The sequence below is a fragment of the Cygnus atratus genome, chromosome 3 (genome assembly GCF_013377495.2).
Source record: "Cygnus atratus isolate AKBS03 ecotype Queensland, Australia chromosome 3, CAtr_DNAZoo_HiC_assembly, whole genome shotgun sequence".
In the NCBI taxonomy this organism is placed as follows: domain Eukaryota; kingdom Metazoa; phylum Chordata; class Aves; order Anseriformes; family Anatidae; genus Cygnus; species Cygnus atratus.
This window is the reverse complement of record NC_066364.1, coordinates 76,584,563-76,604,020: the sequence shown is the minus strand read 5'-3', so window position 1 is coordinate 76,604,020 and position 19,458 is coordinate 76,584,563. Positions and strand designations below refer to the sequence as shown.

Sequence of the window (19,458 nt, the reverse complement as noted above, 5' to 3'; positions counted from 1 at the left end):
GATCCGCGAGGCACGCAGACGGGCTGCTGTGCACGGAGGCGGAGCGCGGGGCCCCATTGTTCAAAGCAGAGGCGTGCGAGCCTCGCAGCCGGGCTCCCGGTGCGGCGGGGCGGCTCCCGGCGGGGGTCCCTCACCGTGCCGTGGGAGGGGCCCGGCGCTTTGTGGGCCGGGGGCTTTGCGGCGGGGTCTGTCCGCGCTCTGCCTTCAGCCGCCCGCCACGGCGGGGGCGGCGCCGGGCGGGGGGCGCGGGGCGGCGCGCACCGTGCGCGCTCCCTGCGCGCAGCGGCGGGGCCGGACGCCGGTGCCCTCCTCCGGGGGGGGGGGGGGGGGGAGCGCGCCCCCCGTGCACCCCTCCTGCGGTGGTTGATGGTTCACAAGCGTAGCTCGTCCCCGGCTGACGAGCCCGGAGACGGGAGCCCGGCGGCGGCGGAGCGGCCCAGCCCAGCCCTGCCGGCTGCTAGCGGCTCCCGTGCCGGGCGGCGGCGGCGCTCGGCGCTGCCCACCCGCGGGGGATGCTGCCCCTGCGCCCCGCGCTGCTGCACAAGCGCTACCGCGGCGGATCGGCGCCGCGCTCCCGGCCGGGCCGCGCGGCCGCACGGGCGGCGGCAGGAGGAGGCGGCGGCGGCGGCGGCGGAGGGCGCGGCGGCGGAGGCGGCGGCGGCGGCGGGTCCCCGTCGCCGTGCCCGCGGGGCGGCGGCGCTGCCGTCGGGGCGGGCCGCGCGTCGGTCCGGCGGCGCGGGCCGGGGTCGCCGCGGGCTGCCCGGAGGGGGGCGGAGCAGGATCTGCGCGAGCCGCCGCGCTCGTGCCCGGGCTGGCCGGTAGGGGCCGTTGCCACCCCCCGCCGGGGGAGGGGGGGCGGAGCCGGGCGCGGCGCGAGGCCGGGGCGGGCGGCGGCGGCGCTGCTCCTCGCCCAGCCGGCGGCGGCGGCCCCCGCGGCGGTGATGGCGGCCGTCCTGTCCCCGCGCCTCTGCGACAGCGACCCGGCCACGCCCGGCGCACAGTCCCTCAAGGTGAGAGCCGCGGCCTCGCCGCCGGGCCCGGCCCGCTCTCCCCCCCCCGCCGCCTCAGCACGGGCCCGGCCCCGGCCCGCCGGCGGAGGGCGGGCGAAGTTTGGGGCAGCGCCGGGCGCGCGTTGCCTAGGCCGGGATGCGGCCCCAGCAGTCCCCTCCCGGGGGGCGCTCTGGCCGCTGGGGCTCCCCGTCAGGCGGTGAGGGGTCTGCGTGGGACTGGGAGCGCGGTGCTGTGCCGGGACCTCGCGCTGCAACTTTGTGAAGGCCGGTGGGGGGCGGCTGGGTCGAGCTTTGTCCGTGCCGGAGGGGCCTCTCTGGGCTGTTGGGCTTAGCGGTGTTCTCCGCACGGTAACTGTGGTCGGGCTGCAGCCTGTGCAGATGTTTTCGCGTTCTCTGGTAAGTCCCTTGCAACAAACCGCCCGGCTGCCCGCAGTGTTTTACTTCCTGGGCCCCGAGCCTGCGTGATGCGAAGCGAAAGCAGCGATGTAAACACAGCACGCTCCGCTCTCCTGTGCGTGCTGCCTGCGCTTTGCAGGCTTAATAAAAATGAAGTCTCGAGGCAGAAAAGAAAAACTTACGCAAGGTCTTCTCTCTTAAAGGCCACGTTGAGATTTATCATTTAAAAACAGAAGTTTGGAAGTTTCTTGTTTTGAATGTAGATAGGCTTTTGTACAGGAAACCATAGCTTTGGCCCTCTTTATGTATTTTTGGAGTGCGTTAGTGTACTGGGTGAGGAGTAGGAGTGAACTGCTGTTGAGACACAGCTGTGTTGTAAAAACTCTAGTGTGATATTGTTTTGGTTGGGACTGCTGGTTAGTTTATTTAGTTGAGTTTATGCAGGGTATTCTTAGTAATACTAGGAAGCATTATTGTTGGTAATACTAGTAGAGATGCTGCTTGCCATTTCATTGACGTTGCTTTTAAGTTTTTGTTCTTCTTGTATGAAAGACATTCTTCTTTCTTGAAGAAGAGTTGGAGTAAAAACTCCCCAAGAAAGAAAGAAAGAAAAAGTCATGTAAAGAATTCTGTAATACATGAAATAAACCAAAAGTAAAGGAGACGCTTTTCTCCTGCAACCTGTCTTGATTATAGTGCTATGAAGCCTTATATAACAAACTATTATTTGCTGAATTCTTTTTTAATAATAGTATTTCAAGTGATATGGTATGTAAAACATACTAGAGTGAAAAACACTAGCTAATGCAGACCTAATAATAGTTCTTGTCACTGTTTAACAGAGTGTGATCGTGGGCTTGATCCGTTTATTTCTGGCACGTTAATTTTTATTTCTTAAACTTTTCACAAAAGTTACGAAAAGTGATTCTTTCATACTATTCCAGAGTTTCAGTTACTTAAACAGTTGTTTTGTTCTTGGATCTACTGCTGGTCACTATACACAATTCGCTACTTCTATCTCCTCTTTCTCACTTGTAATTATGCAAGGGTGTTTATTAAAGGCTTTGAGATTTTAGGTAGGAGTTAAACAGTAGTTTTAGTTTTTCTTTTATTTTTTTTCCTCTCCACAAAAGAAAAGTTTTTGCTCTGTCCTTACTGTTGCTTTTGGGAGCAAGCCTGATAAAGAGAATTAGTCTTATCCCTGACTGTCACCAGTGAGGGAAGTTTATTGGGTCTATACCTGCCTGGCTTTGCTGATGCCATAGGTAGTTTACATCAGGAATGATGAACTTGGTGGTCAGAGCCACATCTGTCTATTGAGTACTCCATATATGCAGCAGGCGAGAAACAACCAGTTCTCTGTGCCACTTTGTGTCCTACAGCTAGTTTCTGTCAAAGAATAATTTGCTGCATAATCTGTCCTATCCGTTTTTTGTAGAGAGTATTGTTAAATAGCTCACTACTTCAGGTATACTTGAACTGCACATTGCCGTATGGTATTTTTTTGGTGTTTTAAATGATCCACTGAATACTTTTAATTTTTTAATACCTATTTGCATTTTTGTTTCAGGATGACACAGAAGAAAATTCCAATGATGGCAGCCAGCCATCCAAAAGACGACGTATGGGCTCAGGGGACAGTTCTCGGAGCTGTGAAACCTCTAGTCAAGATCTTGGGTAATACCATTTCTTTATTGCTAGTCTTACTGTAGTGTTCAGTATGCTTAAGTATTATCTCTTCCACATTCTTTGCTTTTATATACTTCATGTAGCTTCTGATTTGAGGGAATGTCCTGTAAGTAGCTGGGTGTCTTTTTCTCCTGGCATATTTTAAGAGGTCATATTTTAAAACCACGCAGAACATGCTGTGTCTTAATTTATAATCAAAAGCACAGCTTAGACGTTTTAAAAATATTACGTGTTTCTGGAGTGAATTTTGACACTGTAGCATCTGCTTTTTTTCTGATGTCCTTTCCACCATTATGGATATCCCTTTTTTTGTGTTTCTTCTCTCAGCATGTTGATAAATGCTGCTTTTGGGAAGTACATATGAAGTGGGGTGTAGCTAAATGCCTTTGAAAAAGGTTAAGAGGATGTGGTGTTATAAAGGAATCGTCCAGCTATCCGTAGATGGTGGTCAGTAATGTAAATTGGAATTAGTGAATTTCTAGAAATGTAAGTATCCCTCTTATATATTCTTTGATTTCTTCTAATGCTTTTTTTCTTTTTATGCTCAGATACAGCTATTTTCCTGCTGAAAACTTGATAGAGTACAAGTGGCCACCGGATGAAACAGGGGAATACTATATGCTTCAGGAGCAAGTCAGTGAATATTTGGGTGTGACTTCCTTTAAAAGAAAATATCCAGGTATTTGTTTTCTTGCGTGTGTTTTTTTCTAAATTTTTCTTCTAAAAAAATCTCTGCTCTCATACGTTTGAATGTAATCTCCGTGTCTTTTTGACGACAGTATGAGCCAATTGTTTAAAAAATTCCATGGCAGAAGTATATCTCAGTTTTGTATTTTGTACTTCTTGATTTTGTTACTGGCATATTGAAAATGTATACTACAGTTTTCAAAGCAATTTAAGACTTTTCAGTATTGTTACTGAAAATCTGCAGACAAGTCTGATTAAGGGTTAAGGTCAGCAAGTAGCTTTTGAAAACTGACCTCAGCTTTATTCTTAGATATTTTGTTGGTGATCTCTTACTGTATAGCTCTATCTCTGTATCCTGTTTCCTGAATTGTGGCAAAATTTCTATTTTATCTGTGGAAGGATTTCAGAATGAATTGGGAAGGTTCTAGGATTTCAGCCTTCATAATTCAGATTTATCATACGTGGTTCTTCTGTCATGGAATTCATTTTAAAAGGCATATTAAAAGAAAAAGTTAAATATGCCTTCAGTATTTGATCATGTTTTCTGCATCCAAGCTTTCATGGCAGGTTTCTTTAGTATATCTGTAAATCATAACTATGGGCAGGATTCTCAGAAAAATCGGATGTGTCCTGGCAGTGTATATTAAATTTAAAATAAACTTTTAATGTTACCATGTTTATAGGAATAGTAGTTTTGTGTAGACTCTCACTACATAGAAATAAAATTCTCAGACTACTTCGATATTGTTTTTGGGGGATTTTGAGTAACTTCACACATTTTTATTGCTTTTTTTTGTTTTCTCTCGAGATTTAGAAAGACGAGATCTCTCTCACAAGGAGAAACTCTACCTCAGAGAACTAAATGTTATCACAGAGACTCAGTGCACGTTAGGTAAGAGAAAAGATCGTTAGCTTCCTTGTTACAGTATTGAAAGTGACACACTGAAAATGTGATTCAGTCTAGTAGAGAAGAATTGGATCATTTGCAACTGAAAATGTAAATTCTGAAAAGAAAACTGGTTTATATTTCATTCTTAATTTGTGTTAATTGGCCAAAGGATATTGGTCTTCCAGATTTATTGTTTAAAAAAAAATTTTGGATCTATTCTAATTACTCAGCAAAACTTATGTTGTAAATTAACTTTTAGAGCCTTTTTCTCCTTGTAGAAAAGAGAACAACATACTTTTTCAAACTGAAAAGTCCATCAGTCTTGTTCTGCTGAGTGAGCTGGGACACAGCAAACACTAGTGTATTTATACAAATCAGCGTATGTGTTAGATGTTGGAAGGGTGCATATTGAAGCACTTAAATGTACTTGAAATAGAACAATGCCCTTGATGCATTTTATGTTGAAAGACCTTCAAGTATTTGTTCTTCCTCTGCTAATATGCATGACTTGGAACATGCTAGAGATTAAATGATGCCTGTCACGTTTTTTTTCTGTGTGTCATGGATCTGTGCAAATATTAAATCATTTTATATCTTAACAGTTCTCGCTATACTTACCTTTATTTCTCACCTGCCAGCTCTCTTGATTTTTTTTTTTTTACTTAAATATGCAAGAGAGAACAGTATCGATTTTTATCAGTAGAAGCAAAATGCTATATTCTGTCTCACATACACAGTATGTGCTGTGTTAACTGTAAACAGCAGGGATAGTTATATTTATCATCAGTGGTAGTAACATATGCCAGCCTCCATTCTGTTGTCAGTGGAGGTTGGTTGCATTGGAGGCTTTCAAAGAGGCGTTCTGCGTGAGATGATAGCTGCAAACTGTCACGTTCTGACTTCTGAGTTGAAATACTTTAATTAGGAGTCAGGCATCTGCATGCAGTTTGCTGTTCTGAATTGCCCTCATAGTGATTCTTGATTTGTGTGGAGAACCTAACCTCATAATTTAAGGTAAGGTTGTACAAGTTAATGAAACTAACAGTTTACCGACACAAGAAACTGAAGGTAACAGTTCATGAGGTCCTGCTTACAGCAAAGGTGCTGCTTCACAGTGGAGTTGAGTAGGTGGCAGTCAAATATGAAGGTGGGAGTTGTATTCTGTAGCTGTAAGCAAGAAAAGAAATGAGCCTTTCCTCCTTGGGGAGAAGCAAACTCTTAACCAGCCTTGAAAGCTGAATGTCATAAGTTCACTCCTGCTTGAGAGAGGGAGAAGCATTGTGCATAGTAGATTGTTGTCTTTAGCTCCTCAAAAACTTCAGCTGATCATTGTCAGATATAAATAACCTACAGTTAGTTTTGCCAGATAGCATCATTATTGCTTTTATCTATTTTAGGTCTAACGGCTTTGCGTAGTGATGAAGTAATTGATCTTATGATTAAAGAATACCCTGCCAAACATGCTGAGTATTCTGTTATACTGCAAGAGAAAGAACGTCAGCGAATAACAGATCATTATAAAGAGTACTCTGTAAGTAAATAGTGTGCTAAGGGAACCAAATCTGTAACATGGAATATACATGTATTAAAAAAAGGGGTGCTCAAAAACTGATAGTGAAATTATGTAAATTAATAAAATTATTTTTATTTCAGCAAATGCAGCAACAGAACACACAGAAAGTAGAAGCCAGTAAAGTTCCAGAATATATAAAAAAAGCTGCCAAGAAGGCTGCAGAATTCAACAGTAATTTAAACCGAGAGCGAATGGAAGAAAGAAGAGCCTATTTTGATTTACAAACACATGTAGGCAGATTTAAATTTCTTCTCAATGTCAATAGTAGCTCCTTGCGTGTTTTAGTAAAAAGTGTTTATGAGTACTGTCTTAACTATTTTATCTTCAGGGGGTTTGAATAGTCCTGTTACAGTTACGTAGAGACATTAACAGTTTTGCTGGGTAATATTAATAAAAATAATAATTTCAAATATAGCTAATATAAAATCTTTTTTCAAATGGGAGAACACTTCTGTCTGAGGAAACTTCTAAAGTTTCAATGTTACTTTGTCATGTCTCTAATGTGCTGGAACAGCATAATATTAAGAGGGATGTTTAGGTTACTAAGAAGCTTCTGTTGTTATCTGTTCATGTAAGTGGCTCATTCTTTTTTTTTTTGAACATTACTGAAATTTTGCCGGAACAGTGTAATGATTTAAAAAGTAAGCTGTTTATCTAAAGGAGTACTTGCTCGCTATCAATTTTCATGTCCGTATTTTTGCTAGGTGTTACATTATTTTTGTATTAGATATATTTTATGCCTCTGTGCCTGATTAAAAAAAATAAATAGAAACCACACATGCTAGCTGTCATTTTGAAGCAGGAGTGCACTGCTTGTGTGAAGACAGTATAGCATTTTTTTTCTCTTTGCAAATTATTACAGTATAGTAGTATATTGGGAAAAGTTTACATTTTTCTGATATTGAGACGTGTTGCATACAGGGTAGTAGATAATTACTTTAATTCTGAAAGAAGACCTTCTATAAGCTTCCTTTGTGTTGCTAGTGGGATTTTTTTAGTAGTACAGTCAGGTTTCAGAATTAGATGGCAATATTTTGCTACCCTTTACCAACATGGACTCACTGATAATTCATATTAAAGATGCTTATCGTATAAGTTTATTGATTAAAGTTTATTGCTTGAATTGCTATATTTATTTTTTAAAATTATTTTACATACTATACCATTAGAAGTACTCTTGCCTTTCAGTTCACTAGGCACTTCCTGATTAGATGTAAATCTGTAATATTATCTTGAGAGTCGATTTCTTACCATTTGAATGAATTGAGCTCTCCTTGAGAGAACTCAGATAGCTGTTCCAACTCAATAACGGGGAGAGACCGAGTTCAAAAATAGTTTCAGGGGGTGGAGGGTAGGGAAGGCTCAAAAGTTCGGATGTGAAATGAGAACTTCATTATTTTGTATTAAACACCACAGATTATCCAGGTGCCTCAAGGAAAATACAAAGTCTTACCTACAGAGAGAACAAAGGTTAGTCCTTATCCAGTGGCTCTCATACCCGGCCAGTTCCAGGAGTACTACAAAAGGTATTTTAAAACAAAACCATTGCAACTGCTGATTCTCTTGCAGTGATCTATTTTCTCTACATCTAGCTGATGGAAAACATTTGAATGTATTTACTGTAAAGTTTTGAGTTAACTTTATGCTTGAGTCACTTGGTAGTCTAATAAATGCACAGCATGAGGGCTTCTGTCAACAACATAAATGTAGTACTGGCTGCAAGAGTGTTCCCTCCAGTGATGTATTGTGGTGCCTGAGCTTTCACCAGCTCAGCCCCTTACTGTGGTAAAAGCAGACACTGATATCACTCCTGCCACCCTCACATGTTTACTTACCTTCTGCCTCTGCATGTTTGCTAAGATTAATATCGCTATGTCAAAATGTTGTAATGCTGGCTTGTGGTCAGGTGCTTTCCATGTGACGGTCTTACTGTCCTCTTAAAAATTTTTAGAAAGTTTTTAACATTAAAAAAAAAAAATCCCACCAAATTGCGACTGATCTTGTGGGCTAAGTTTAATGTCAGATTTTTAGGTGAGGGAGAAAGGTGTTGCTAGTTGAATTTTCCTATTTCATTAAATATGTATTGTGTAGACTTGAACATCTACACAAATTTTAGACTTTTCCCTGTGGGATGCTCCCTTTTGGTGAACGCAGGCTGATTTGAAAACTGTTGCCTAAGTTGTACCATCTGTACACCAGAGGTGGTACTACTCATCCTATACATACGAAGTTTTCTGTAGATAAGCTTTTAATACGCATTTGCCTTGTTCATTCCAGTGTGTGTGCATACAGCCCCCCCATAAATTTGCATGTTAAAGGGTATTCTTAAAGGACTTGAATTTTATTAAGTTAATTGAGTTAAAAATACAAGAAATCTTGTTTATTTTGAGCATACAAGCTATAAGTGAAACTGGCTATCCTTCTTAATGAAGGACACAGCCTTTCAAAGCGTACATCAAAATAGCGTCCTACCCTTTACCTGTCCTTAATAGTAAGAGGTCTCTAACTTTTTTCCTAGTCTTTAAGGTCAATAAAAAAAAGGGGGCGGAATTACACACATTAAGCTGTATCTGGCTATGAGCAGATACAGATTAGATCTTCACATTATTCTGTTAATATTTTTATTTGCCTTTTTTTCTCCTTCATTACTCAAGAATCTTGGTCTTAAATAGATCATCTTTACTTATTTTGCTTTGTACCCCAGCCATTTGTGTGCCTTTGGTTGGAGTTGTGCACACGCTACATACTTATAACAACAAAGTATATAGTCTGTTGGGTGTAGTAACATGGGTTGATTATAAATCTGTAGACATTCAGGTGACCTTTTATGATTATAAAGGTTTAGAACATGGCAAATATGTTCTTCCTTTGTTCCATGAATATTTACCTACACAAAGATGACAAGTACTAGATACTAGTTAATTTGTGAAGAGAAATTAGTAAGTTTCCTGCATTTTTTATGTGCTTTCCTGAAAAAGTGAGCTGAAATTATTCACATTTCTTACTTTCAAAATAAATTCATAAAGAATTATTTTGTAAATAATATCCATGCATAAAATACAAAGGCATTTGTTTGTTTATTTTATTACCTTTAGATATTCTCCAGATGAACTTCGTTACTTGCCATTAAACACAGCTCTTTACGAACCTCCTTTGGATCCAGAACTGCCTGCATTAGACAGTGATGGGGATTCAGATGATGCAGAGGAAGGGCGAGGTGATGAGAAACGGAAAACCAAAGGCAACTCGGTGAGACAAATTGAAAGTGTTCTTCAACAAAATAAAATCCTTTCCCTTCGCTTTTGTTAGTTTGAGTAATTTCCTGGTAGAATCTTTAACATTGGCAAAATGAGGTAAAATCATAAACTTGCCTTTTTAGTACTTCTTTTTATTTTATAACTTTTCTATCCAAGTTTCCATTGTGCTCCATTTTTAAAGTAAATCAAACAAATATTTGTAATATCGGGCCCTCTCTTACTTGTTTCTAAAGAAGTTTTGAAGAGTCTTCCCAACTGCCGCTCTTTGTTTACTCCCTTTTCCTCAGGTCACGGGTCAGGTTGCTAGCATTTCTGAGAGGTGTGAACTTTAGTTCAGGTCACAGTATATTTTGCTACTGAAGTTCCACAGAATCCATCACTAAAGCAGAGGACTTGGTAGCCTGGTAACTTTGCCTTTTTGTAATGTAGAAGCAGGAAGTACTCAATATTGAAACAGTTACTTTATTACAACTTAAAGAAAAGGTTGAAAGCAGTGGGATTTTTTGTTTGTTTTACAATACATCTTTAAAAAGATGTGTATGTGCTCTCCGTTTATGCAAACCCCAAATTAACAGTTACTGGAAGTTAAGGGAAGCTCACATACCTACCTGGAGAGTGTTGTAGGTGCTCAGGAGCAGTTGAGCTTCAGATGGGCTGTCCAAGCACAGCTGTATCATTCGTATATTGGTGTTGGTGGTATATTGGCAATGACCATTTTCTAGAAATGGAACCCCAGTTCTAAGAAAAACAATATGAAACCAGAAATGCATTTAACAGTTTCTAGTTCAATTGACTAACATGTTAGATAGTGGGTATATGTAGTGCTATATTTCTCCATATAAATATTTATTTTGTTTAAATATTCACAAGTTACTCATAACTGAAGAAGAAAAGAAAGGGTCAGCTTGTAGGTTTACAGAGGATAGCTGTTAATACACCCTTTCTGCTTGTATTTTTTAGAGAGGAAAAAAAAGTAAACATCATGCTAAATGTCAAACAAAACTTTGATTTAATTGTACTCCATTTTTTTTTACACTTGGTCGTTAATCACCTCTTCCTAATTCCCTTTTCCACTGACTTCCATTTCTCTTAATGGTAAAGAAAAATAATTGGACTGAGCAGGCTGTCCTTCCATTTAACACAGAAGTTCAGTTGCCTTTTTGGTGAGAGAATGCAGAAGAGAAAATGTTGTGGTTGTGTTGGAAAGGTGTAGGGAATATATGAGATGAGGTTCCTATGAAGGGGGTTTGGCTATGGAGCAGGGGTTCTTTTCTAGTCATTAGGGCAAGATATCTGTTGGACACAAAGGTGGACAGTTGCCAAGTCTATTTTTCTGAGTCTTAAGCTGCCTAACATTTATCAGATTTCCCTGGTGAGTCCTACAATATGCTTTTTCCTTTTTTACCCTCCCCATTTTTGGACTCAGATAGCAGTTTTCCTGTTCTGTAGTGTCTTAATGGACTTGTTCTGAATAATTCTTCCCCTAGTTAAAAAAAAAAAAAAAAAAAAAGCAAAACAATACCATTTCTATTTGCCACGTAATTAGCTTTGCTTTTGTGTTCTTCTCCTTCCTTTGCCCTCTGTCTGTTTTGTCTGTTTTGATTTTAGGTTCCGGGGCACAGGTGGATTATTTTATTTGTACTGAGTGCCTTTTACTGCAGGGCACCACAGTTATTTGGCCTTTTGTTTTTTATTGTAATAAACGTAATTAATTATGTTGTTATCTGCTGAAGGTTTTTGGAGGCCTTTATTAACACTTCTCTGAGGAAAATCTTGTGCTGCTGCTCTTAATTATGCTTACATTGGTCTATTGTTCTCTTTGAACCTCTTCCTCTCTTCACCTTCCCATTCTTCAAAATGCTTTTAACTGCAGCATGAAATCTGATGTTTGGTTCTGTATTAAATATTCAAGTGTGTTTTTCCTCCGATGGTGTTCTTCTGCTGCAATCCAAATGAAATATTCAGAGTGCTCCTGGTGAAAACATGAGATGAGGGTGGCAGTAAAAACCTTCACATATTTAATTAAAGACAGTGTTATTTGGTCGTACACTTTAAATCCAAGGCCAGGGCACTTTTAACTTTTCACTGGCCCTTTACTTTGTAAACAACATCATGCATATAGTCAATTTCTTGCTGACTTTCAAAGGAAAATGGTTCAAAGAATTACACTGTTGTGTGCTCCACTCTGGTACCAAGATCAACTGGAAAACACAACTGCTATTGCTGATGCCAGTCTCTTAGCATGAGAAAAGATAAATAATGAAGGTTATGAAAAAAGTGTTCTAGATTGTGATGCACCCCATGCTTTTGTAGAAGGAAAGATGTATCCTTCTTTTACGTTAGTTGGCTCTAAGGGGCATAGGAAAGACTTGTCTGTCTATCCAAAAAAATAAAAAATATAGCTATGGTATTTTTATTATAGGACAATTCGTCTGGCAATGTATCTGAAGGTGATTGCGCCACAGACAACCAGGAGGATTCTTTTCAGGGAAGACAAAAAACAAGAGACAAAAGTTCTACTCCAAGAAAAGATGGTTCCAAACGTTCTGTATTATCCAAATCAGTTCCTGGGTACAAGGTAGAAGAAAAAAGCCCCTGACTGAACTTCTATACTGACCAGCCTCTCCCTGAAATATTTGTTTTTCAGTAATGTGGAACTTCTGCTTGCTGTACTTCACTACCTGCTCTCCTGTTGTGTGCTCCATCTGTTTGCTTCCTTACTTCCTTTTTGCTTTTATTTCACTTGAGGCTTTCCTTTACTCTAGCTATACAGTTGCCTCTGTTTCTGTTAACTTCTCTGATTCCCAGGCAGTTACATTAGAACAGTCTATTGTGGATTTGTCATTGGAACTCTACATCTTTCTGTCTGCCTGGACATAGCAGTCAGAATTACTTGCCAGTTCAAAACTAGCACTAGGTATCCATTATTTTTTGTACTGTTTTGTATGGCAGCATACCTAGAGATCAGTGCTGTAAAGTGCAGCTATGTGGCTGAACACATTGTGTCGATGTTCATTTCAAATAGTCCTTCATCCTGAGATGTTACGATGTATGGTATGAAGGACGAGAAGCTTATTACAGTCATATAGGCAACACTACATGACCACTTTAAGAGTATATGAAAAACAGCTTTTTATGTAGTTTGTACTATATAGGAAAGTTTGTAGGCAATATGCTTTTATCTGACTTGGTTTGGATGTTAATACGTTTTAGCTATGAAGCAGTGATTGCCAAACCTAAGACCAAAATCATCAGTATTACTGTATAATAATTTCAAAAATTAGGATGATAAAAGATTAAGATAAAAAAAAATTCAGGAAAACTGGGAATTGACATACATTATTTATGTTATTATTCAGCATACTAAGAGGGGTTTTGAAAATAATGTAACACATTTAAAACACATTAGTGCCCAGTCCTGTTCCACTGAAAGGAATTAAAATTTTCCATTGACTCATGTGGGAGCAGGAATAGGCCCATAAAAAAGGAAGACACTACATTAACATAGGGTTTATGTAGCAATCAGGAATGCATGTTGAGAGGGTATGAAAAAGGAAAATTTTTGTCAGTGACAAGATTGTACATACTGAGAAACTGTCTCAGCAGAAGTTGCGCTGTTGATGGTTTGTATTTTATATTCATAACTGTTTACTATCTGTATTTACCAAGTTAACAATAAGTAAGCTATAACTAAGAAGCTAATTTCCAACAAGAATTGGATAAACTTTCTGTACATACAGTAACTGTAAAAGTTCGTAACAAGTATCAAGCTCCAGTTGCGTTTTCTCTTTTCAGAAACTTACTAAAACATATGCAAATTACGGAGATTTAGACTGTGGTACCATACATCTATTTTTTTATATGTAACTCTGCAAATTGTTGTAGACTCAGAATGCATACTGATGTTCCCACGAACAAGAAATCCAAAGATGGCACTTGAAATTTTTTTTAGCTTTGTTTAACTTGATGTTGGAGATTGTGTGCCACAGGTTTACAGAAAGAAGTTTCACTTAACTTTGAGATGCCTGTGTGCTTGATTAGCCCAATCTATGAATGCATAGAGAGAGGATTTACAGAGCAGAACATTTTTTTAAAAGTCATACTGGTAGCATACAGCATTGCATTTTGAAAATGGATTCCTATAGCAATTACTTACTTCTAAAAAGTCACTGACTGTATTAGTAACAAGGCATTACTGTAAACTGACAGTGCCACATCTTTCTGATGTCAATGTACCCTGCCTGCATCAGCCATCAACCTGTTGATAAGTCAAGATGGTGATGCTGTGTTGGGATGTTGAGAGAACCGGCTTTCTTGTTTGTGGGAGTGTTTAAATGCTTTCAGTAAACACAATTATATGAGCTTCTTTAACTGTTAAGACAGAAAGAATCTTGTTTGTTAGCTCATTTAAAAACACCAGATAATGATATACCTACCGTACGTGCCTGAGTGTTACGGCACTTCGAGCTGAAGGCTTAACTGATTTAAAATGTTGTCCCTGTGAATTCTAAATCTTTGTAATACTTTTGTTCTGTATCGTTCTCTAATATCTGACTATTTTTGTAGGACAGTAAACTTTTGGTTACATGTAGTTAAAATTGAAGGATAATTGCTATGGCATCAACATGCAAATGTATCATTATAGACACATTATGAGTATTAAAGGATTCATACATTTCCACTGAGTTATTTTTAAGCAAAAGAAATGATGTATTTTATATGGAGCCGTTTTTATTGTCAGTTCTTTAACAAAGAACAATTAGCATGTGTTTTACATTTTGTCATGTTACAAGTAGCGAGTCTTTGTTGCTGCAGGACTGGCTATTGCAATTGCACACACAGGGTACTGTTAAAAGTACAGGAGGTTTTTTTTGCACATAAAACTGAAATGTATTGAAACTATATTTTACAACACTTCTGTTTTAGGTCACTGTATATGCAAATGGAACCCTTTGCATTCAGAATAGGACCTTATAAAAATAGTGTGATTGGAATGCTTGCTTTGAGAGCTGCATGCTGCAGCAAGGAAGTTAAAACTTACAGAGCAGTCATCATTTTGACCCAGCATTCCTTCTCTCTCCCTTCCTTACCCCCTAATAAGATGAAGATGTACAAAGCAAAATGTACTCTAATCAGATGGGATATTGTCACTTCCCATTTGGATTTGATACACTTTTTTTTTTAGTGTTTCTAAAAGCCATTTATGATGGTAGAACTTGAATTGTTTTGAAATGTGAAGTCCTGCATTATTTCATTTTTGTAAAAAATAAAATTAAAAATCAAAAAACATAACAAAAAACCACCCTTCCATACTGTTGGAACTTTTATTATTAATAGGCTGTTATTCCCCCCCCCAAATGCACGATTTCTAATAAACACAATTTAGTGAAGTAAGAATTAGATGGAAGCATTGTTAATAAATGCACCCGTATCAGTGTCTAACTTTAGAATTATATATATCAGAGTGTTAATGCACATAACCGAATGCAAGTACAGTGACCGGAGAGTAGCTCACTTTAGTTTTGACGGAGTACAAGGGAGTATGCTGCTGTATATTAAAAGCAGTGATACTCAAATTCGTTAGAAGTCTGATTAGAGAAGTGCACTTCCTATTCTAGAAAGGCTTGGTTTACTTAGAAGTAGATAAAAACACACCAACAAAAAAATTAGAATGTAGCCTAAACAACAGAAGGGTAAATGCTGCAACACTGATGAGGTTTAAGCATGTGCCACTTTTGTTGGGAGGAGCAGGGTATAAAGGTGTACATGTAGGACACATAGAATAGTAAATGATTTTGTGTGGTTTTGCTTCCATTATATTTATTACTTTGTAGAGACATTTGTGAATGTTAGACTTCTCTTACCGTTTTACTATATTTATGTATAAAACAGGTTGACTATGCTTTTTTAAAATAAATAAGCAAAAAAAGTCTGTACGAGTGCCTCTGTCATCTTTTGAAGGAAGTTACCTATAAACATCTCTTATGGTGTTTTGTTTTTTAAATAAAACTCTTCAGACTAGACAATTTGGAGCAGACTGTAGTTGTGCTTTAACTTAAAAAAGCAGATGTAAAACTTCAGAAATCTTAAAGCAATGTGTCCTGACTACTTAAAAATGAATTAAGATATTATCTTACTAGATATAGGTGTTGGAAAAAGACTGGCTGGGGGGATAGACACACTTGAGGATAAGTTGCATTGCAAAGATTCCTGTTTTGTTTCTTTGTTTTAATATATGTATTTCTGGTTTCCTTTTTTTTTTTTTTTTTTAATTAAACTTTATTCTTCTCCCCAGAAGTGGTTGGTAGTTGATTGGGTATGTTTTTGCTTACTGACAAGCTGTTTAGTTCCTTAAAAAACAGGATATGCCTTGAATTTGAATTCCAGCTAGTAGCTGCATCTTTGCAGCAACATTTTTTTTGTCTCAAAACTCTGGGACTAAAACTCTGGGACTAGTGGTTAATATCAGTGAGTACTATATTAATTTTAACCCTTATTTCTCACTAATTTCATTATGCAGAGGTCCAAGCTCAATAATATAACTACTGAAATATGTCTGAAGTATGCAATGCCTGGTTTGTTTCTTGGTCCTCACAAAGATATTTCTGAAATATGTCATGCCTTATTTCTTTGGTCCTCATCAGGATAAAACTTTTGGGTTTGCACACAGAATTAATAAATGTTACTCCATTTAAGAGCCTACTATTTCTCTCATACCTTTTAAATGGGTCTCATGCGCCCAAATAGGCTCCAGATTATCGCTTAGAAATACTATAAATGTAAAAGTGTATTTAAATGCAAGGGTATGTATTTTTTACTGCAGTTACGACTGGACTTAAGAAGGAATGGTAAGACAGCAGTATGTAACATAGCTTACCAGATATTTTAAAACTTGTTAAAGTCAAATTTATTGCTTTTGTAATTAAATTTCTATATTCTATAAAGACAATGAAAATAGAAAATTGTATTTGACTTCTTCCACACAGGAAATCTGCATGGAGATTCATAACGAAGTATTCTATACCAGATTTTTTTTTAATGCTATACCATGTAATTTAGGGGTATGTTAGCTGGTGAATTCAGAGGAAGAAACTAGTACGTGCTTCTGCTCCTGTTCCATTTATGTAAAGCCCACTACACGTATGCCAAGTTCAAAATTTTATGTGGTTAATCTAAGACTTTTTAAATGCTGCTGGTTGTCAATTATTGCCATTTGTGTTAAGGTTCACACATCATAGCAGATAACCCATTAATTTTGAGTTAAGGAGCAATGTTACATTTCCTGTTAAATCTGTAAATTCTTCTGGAATGAATTTATAGCCCTCTTCTACCCTTCCAGCCAAAGGTCATTCCAAATGCTATATGTGGAATTTGTCTGAAGGGTAAGGAGTCCAACAAGAAAGGAAAAGCTGAAGCTCTTATACATTGCTCCCAGTGTGACAACAGTGGTAAGTATCCGTGTAAACTAACTGGATTCCTAAGGATTCAAACATTCCTAATGTTTGACAGATCTTTTTGTGGAAATATTTGTACTTGTTTACCAACAGTTCACTTGCCTTTTCTGTCCTTCATTAAAGCTTCATCCCTGTTTAAGATTATATGTGCTGTCTCATTCAGCGTGCTGTTAGGTTTCTCCAGGAGGCGAGCTCAGCTTCAGCTTCTTTCAATGCAATCTAAATAATTTTAAATTTCATTTCAGTCATAATTAATAATATTGATTTTAATCCAGGCCACCCTTCTTGCCTCGATATGACCCCGGAGCTTGTTGCTATGATTAAGACTTATCCTTGGCAATGTATGGAGTGTAAAACATGCATTATATGTGGGCAGCCTCACCACGAAGAAGAAATGATGTTCTGTGATGTATGTGACCGTGGTTATCACACTTTTTGTGTGGGGCTTGACGCTATCCCCTCAGGTAATAAAGTAAGAGTTAATTGTTCCCTTCCCACCTCCTCCGAGTCCTGGGGTTTCTCTGTCAAAATATATGTGTTGCTTTTTAAAGCTTTAAAATCAGTGTGAAGGGTAAAAATAAGCAATAGCGTTGGAAAGCATCCACACACTAGGGCCTGAGAGTTTTTTTATAAGCTTTATTTCTGTGTATTTGGTTTTGCACAGTTTAACCTGGCGTTTCCTGTATAGGAAATATAATTGGCTTTTACAACAGAATCCAAACAGGCTCACTCAGAGCTAGTGTTGTTTTTTAATATTTCCACAGAACACTGAGAAAAATTACCTCTTTTCATAAAAGACACCTGTAAAGAGGCCTCTATTGCTGCATATTGCTGGAGTATAGCTTTCACATTAACAAAGTTTGTTATTTCAGTTTCTAAATTAAAAAGTATGCTCAATTTAGCATTTGTAAACACCTTTTTAAACCCCCTTCCTTCCCATTTTTTTCTTAAATGTAAAAGCTGGAAGTACCAAAATGTCAGACAGCCTGTACTTTTAAATTACCTGGCCACTCATATCACCTGACCGACTCAAGGCAATGTAAAGAAAACTTCAGACATAAGTGACTGGTAGCAGTGTTGCTTTTCATGTGATAATAAATCAATGATAAGTAAGCTCATGATAAAGTGTTCAGTGACAATATTCCTTGTAACTGCTACCTCAAATATATTGTATATTCCCATTTAGAGAAGCACGGGGAGCTTGCTGTTGCTTTACTCCAGGTTCTGTGGTTGATTCAACTTTCAGGCTGATCTACGGACAGAATCTAAGCAAAATAATTATATTCCTACAAAAGTAAAAAAAAAAAAAAAAAAAAAAAAAGGCAAAGCAGCTTTTATGATTCCAGCTGTTGTAATATAAATAGTTAATATCCATGCTCAACCCTTTATTGTTCCCTCCATAAACGGGTTTTAGTATAAGGTCTAGTGCTGAACCTCTGCCAGCAGTTTAATCTGTTCTGCCTGACTGCGCTGAAATAACTGATGTTGGTTTGGGGAATGGGACCCACTACCTTGTGGCACAATAGCAACATTCTCCAACTGCCATTCCTTTCTGCTGTGAGTTACTGCCCATAACCTTGAACTGTGGCCACTCATCTGAAAATCTTCACTTGCCACCTCATAGTTTGTCTCTTCTTTCCTAATAACCATTGCCTTAGCAGAGCTGGCACTTACTCCCTGAGCTCCATAAACATTAGTGCAGCCAATTGTTACGTGCACCGAGTCTGCAAGGGACAGTGAATTTGATGTGCTGCTTTCTGTATCTTTTAGAAAAGATGTTTGTATTTTAAAGAGAAACACTGGTTGTGTACATGAAAGGAAGTACTAGAAACAGATGAGCACCTATTGAAATGGTGAAAGGTACATAACTAGATGAGTGAGTAAAAAAGGTAGTTTCCCAATAATTGACAACTTTCTTTTCTTAGGTCGCTGGATTTGTGATTGTTGTCAGAAAGACTCTCCCGTACCCAGAAGAGGAGGAAGAAGGGGGAAAAACAGCAAGGAGGGCTAACCCCCACCCTCCCCCCCAAAAAAAAACCCAACTTGCTGTCCAAAATTTAACTGCACAAATTAAAAGTGATATTTTGGTGCTATTTAACCAACCACTTTAAGAGGAACAATACCACTTTTTTTTTCTTTTTACCAAATAAACTTAATTTTGGCTATATAATTATTTTTGTGATATGTCAGTAATCATGTCCTGTCAGCTATCTAGACAGAGAAGTCAAATTCCCATTCAAAAAGAAAAGGCTTTCACTAATGAAATTTAAATTGTACATGCACTGTTTGTATAAAATTATAGTAACATTTTTGTTTATTTCAGTGCACTCATCAGTAAGCTCTGTGAAAAGAAAATTACAGAGCAATTTAAATATACACTATTTGCATAGCAATCGGTTATTTTGAAAGACTCAACCAAAGCGAAAAATACCGACTTTCAGGGAAGAGTGAGCATGATCTGACCTTTTTACAATATAATGCAACTTCCTTTCAGTGAAAATTT

General features: G+C 38.9%; 1 protein-coding gene across 3 annotated transcripts; it reads left to right on the top strand.

Annotated features, from left to right (window-relative positions):
• Positions 1-846: 846 nt before the first annotated feature.
• Positions 847-19,448, top strand: PHF10 (PHD finger protein 10). Of its 3 annotated transcripts, none has more exons than XM_035539017.2 (12): positions 847-1,010; positions 2,977-3,083; positions 3,644-3,774; positions 4,597-4,674; positions 6,069-6,202; positions 6,325-6,474; positions 7,661-7,770; positions 9,340-9,493; positions 11,924-12,079; positions 16,841-16,949; positions 17,231-17,419; positions 18,881-19,448. In XM_035539017.2, exons 1-12 carry the CDS (start codon positions 942-944, stop codon positions 18,964-18,966), a joined length of 1,473 nt encoding a protein of 490 aa, XP_035394910.1. In that variant the 5' UTR covers positions 847-941; the 3' UTR covers positions 18,967-19,448. The 3 variants fall into 3 exon arrangements, with proteins under 3 accessions (XP_035394910.1, XP_035394909.1, XP_035394907.1); XM_035539016.2 differs by having other exon boundaries at positions 862-1,010; positions 4,591-4,674; XM_035539014.2 differs by lacking the exon at positions 11,924-12,079 and having other exon boundaries at positions 863-1,010; positions 4,591-4,674.
• The last annotated feature ends 10 nt before the right edge of the window (positions 19,449-19,458 follow it).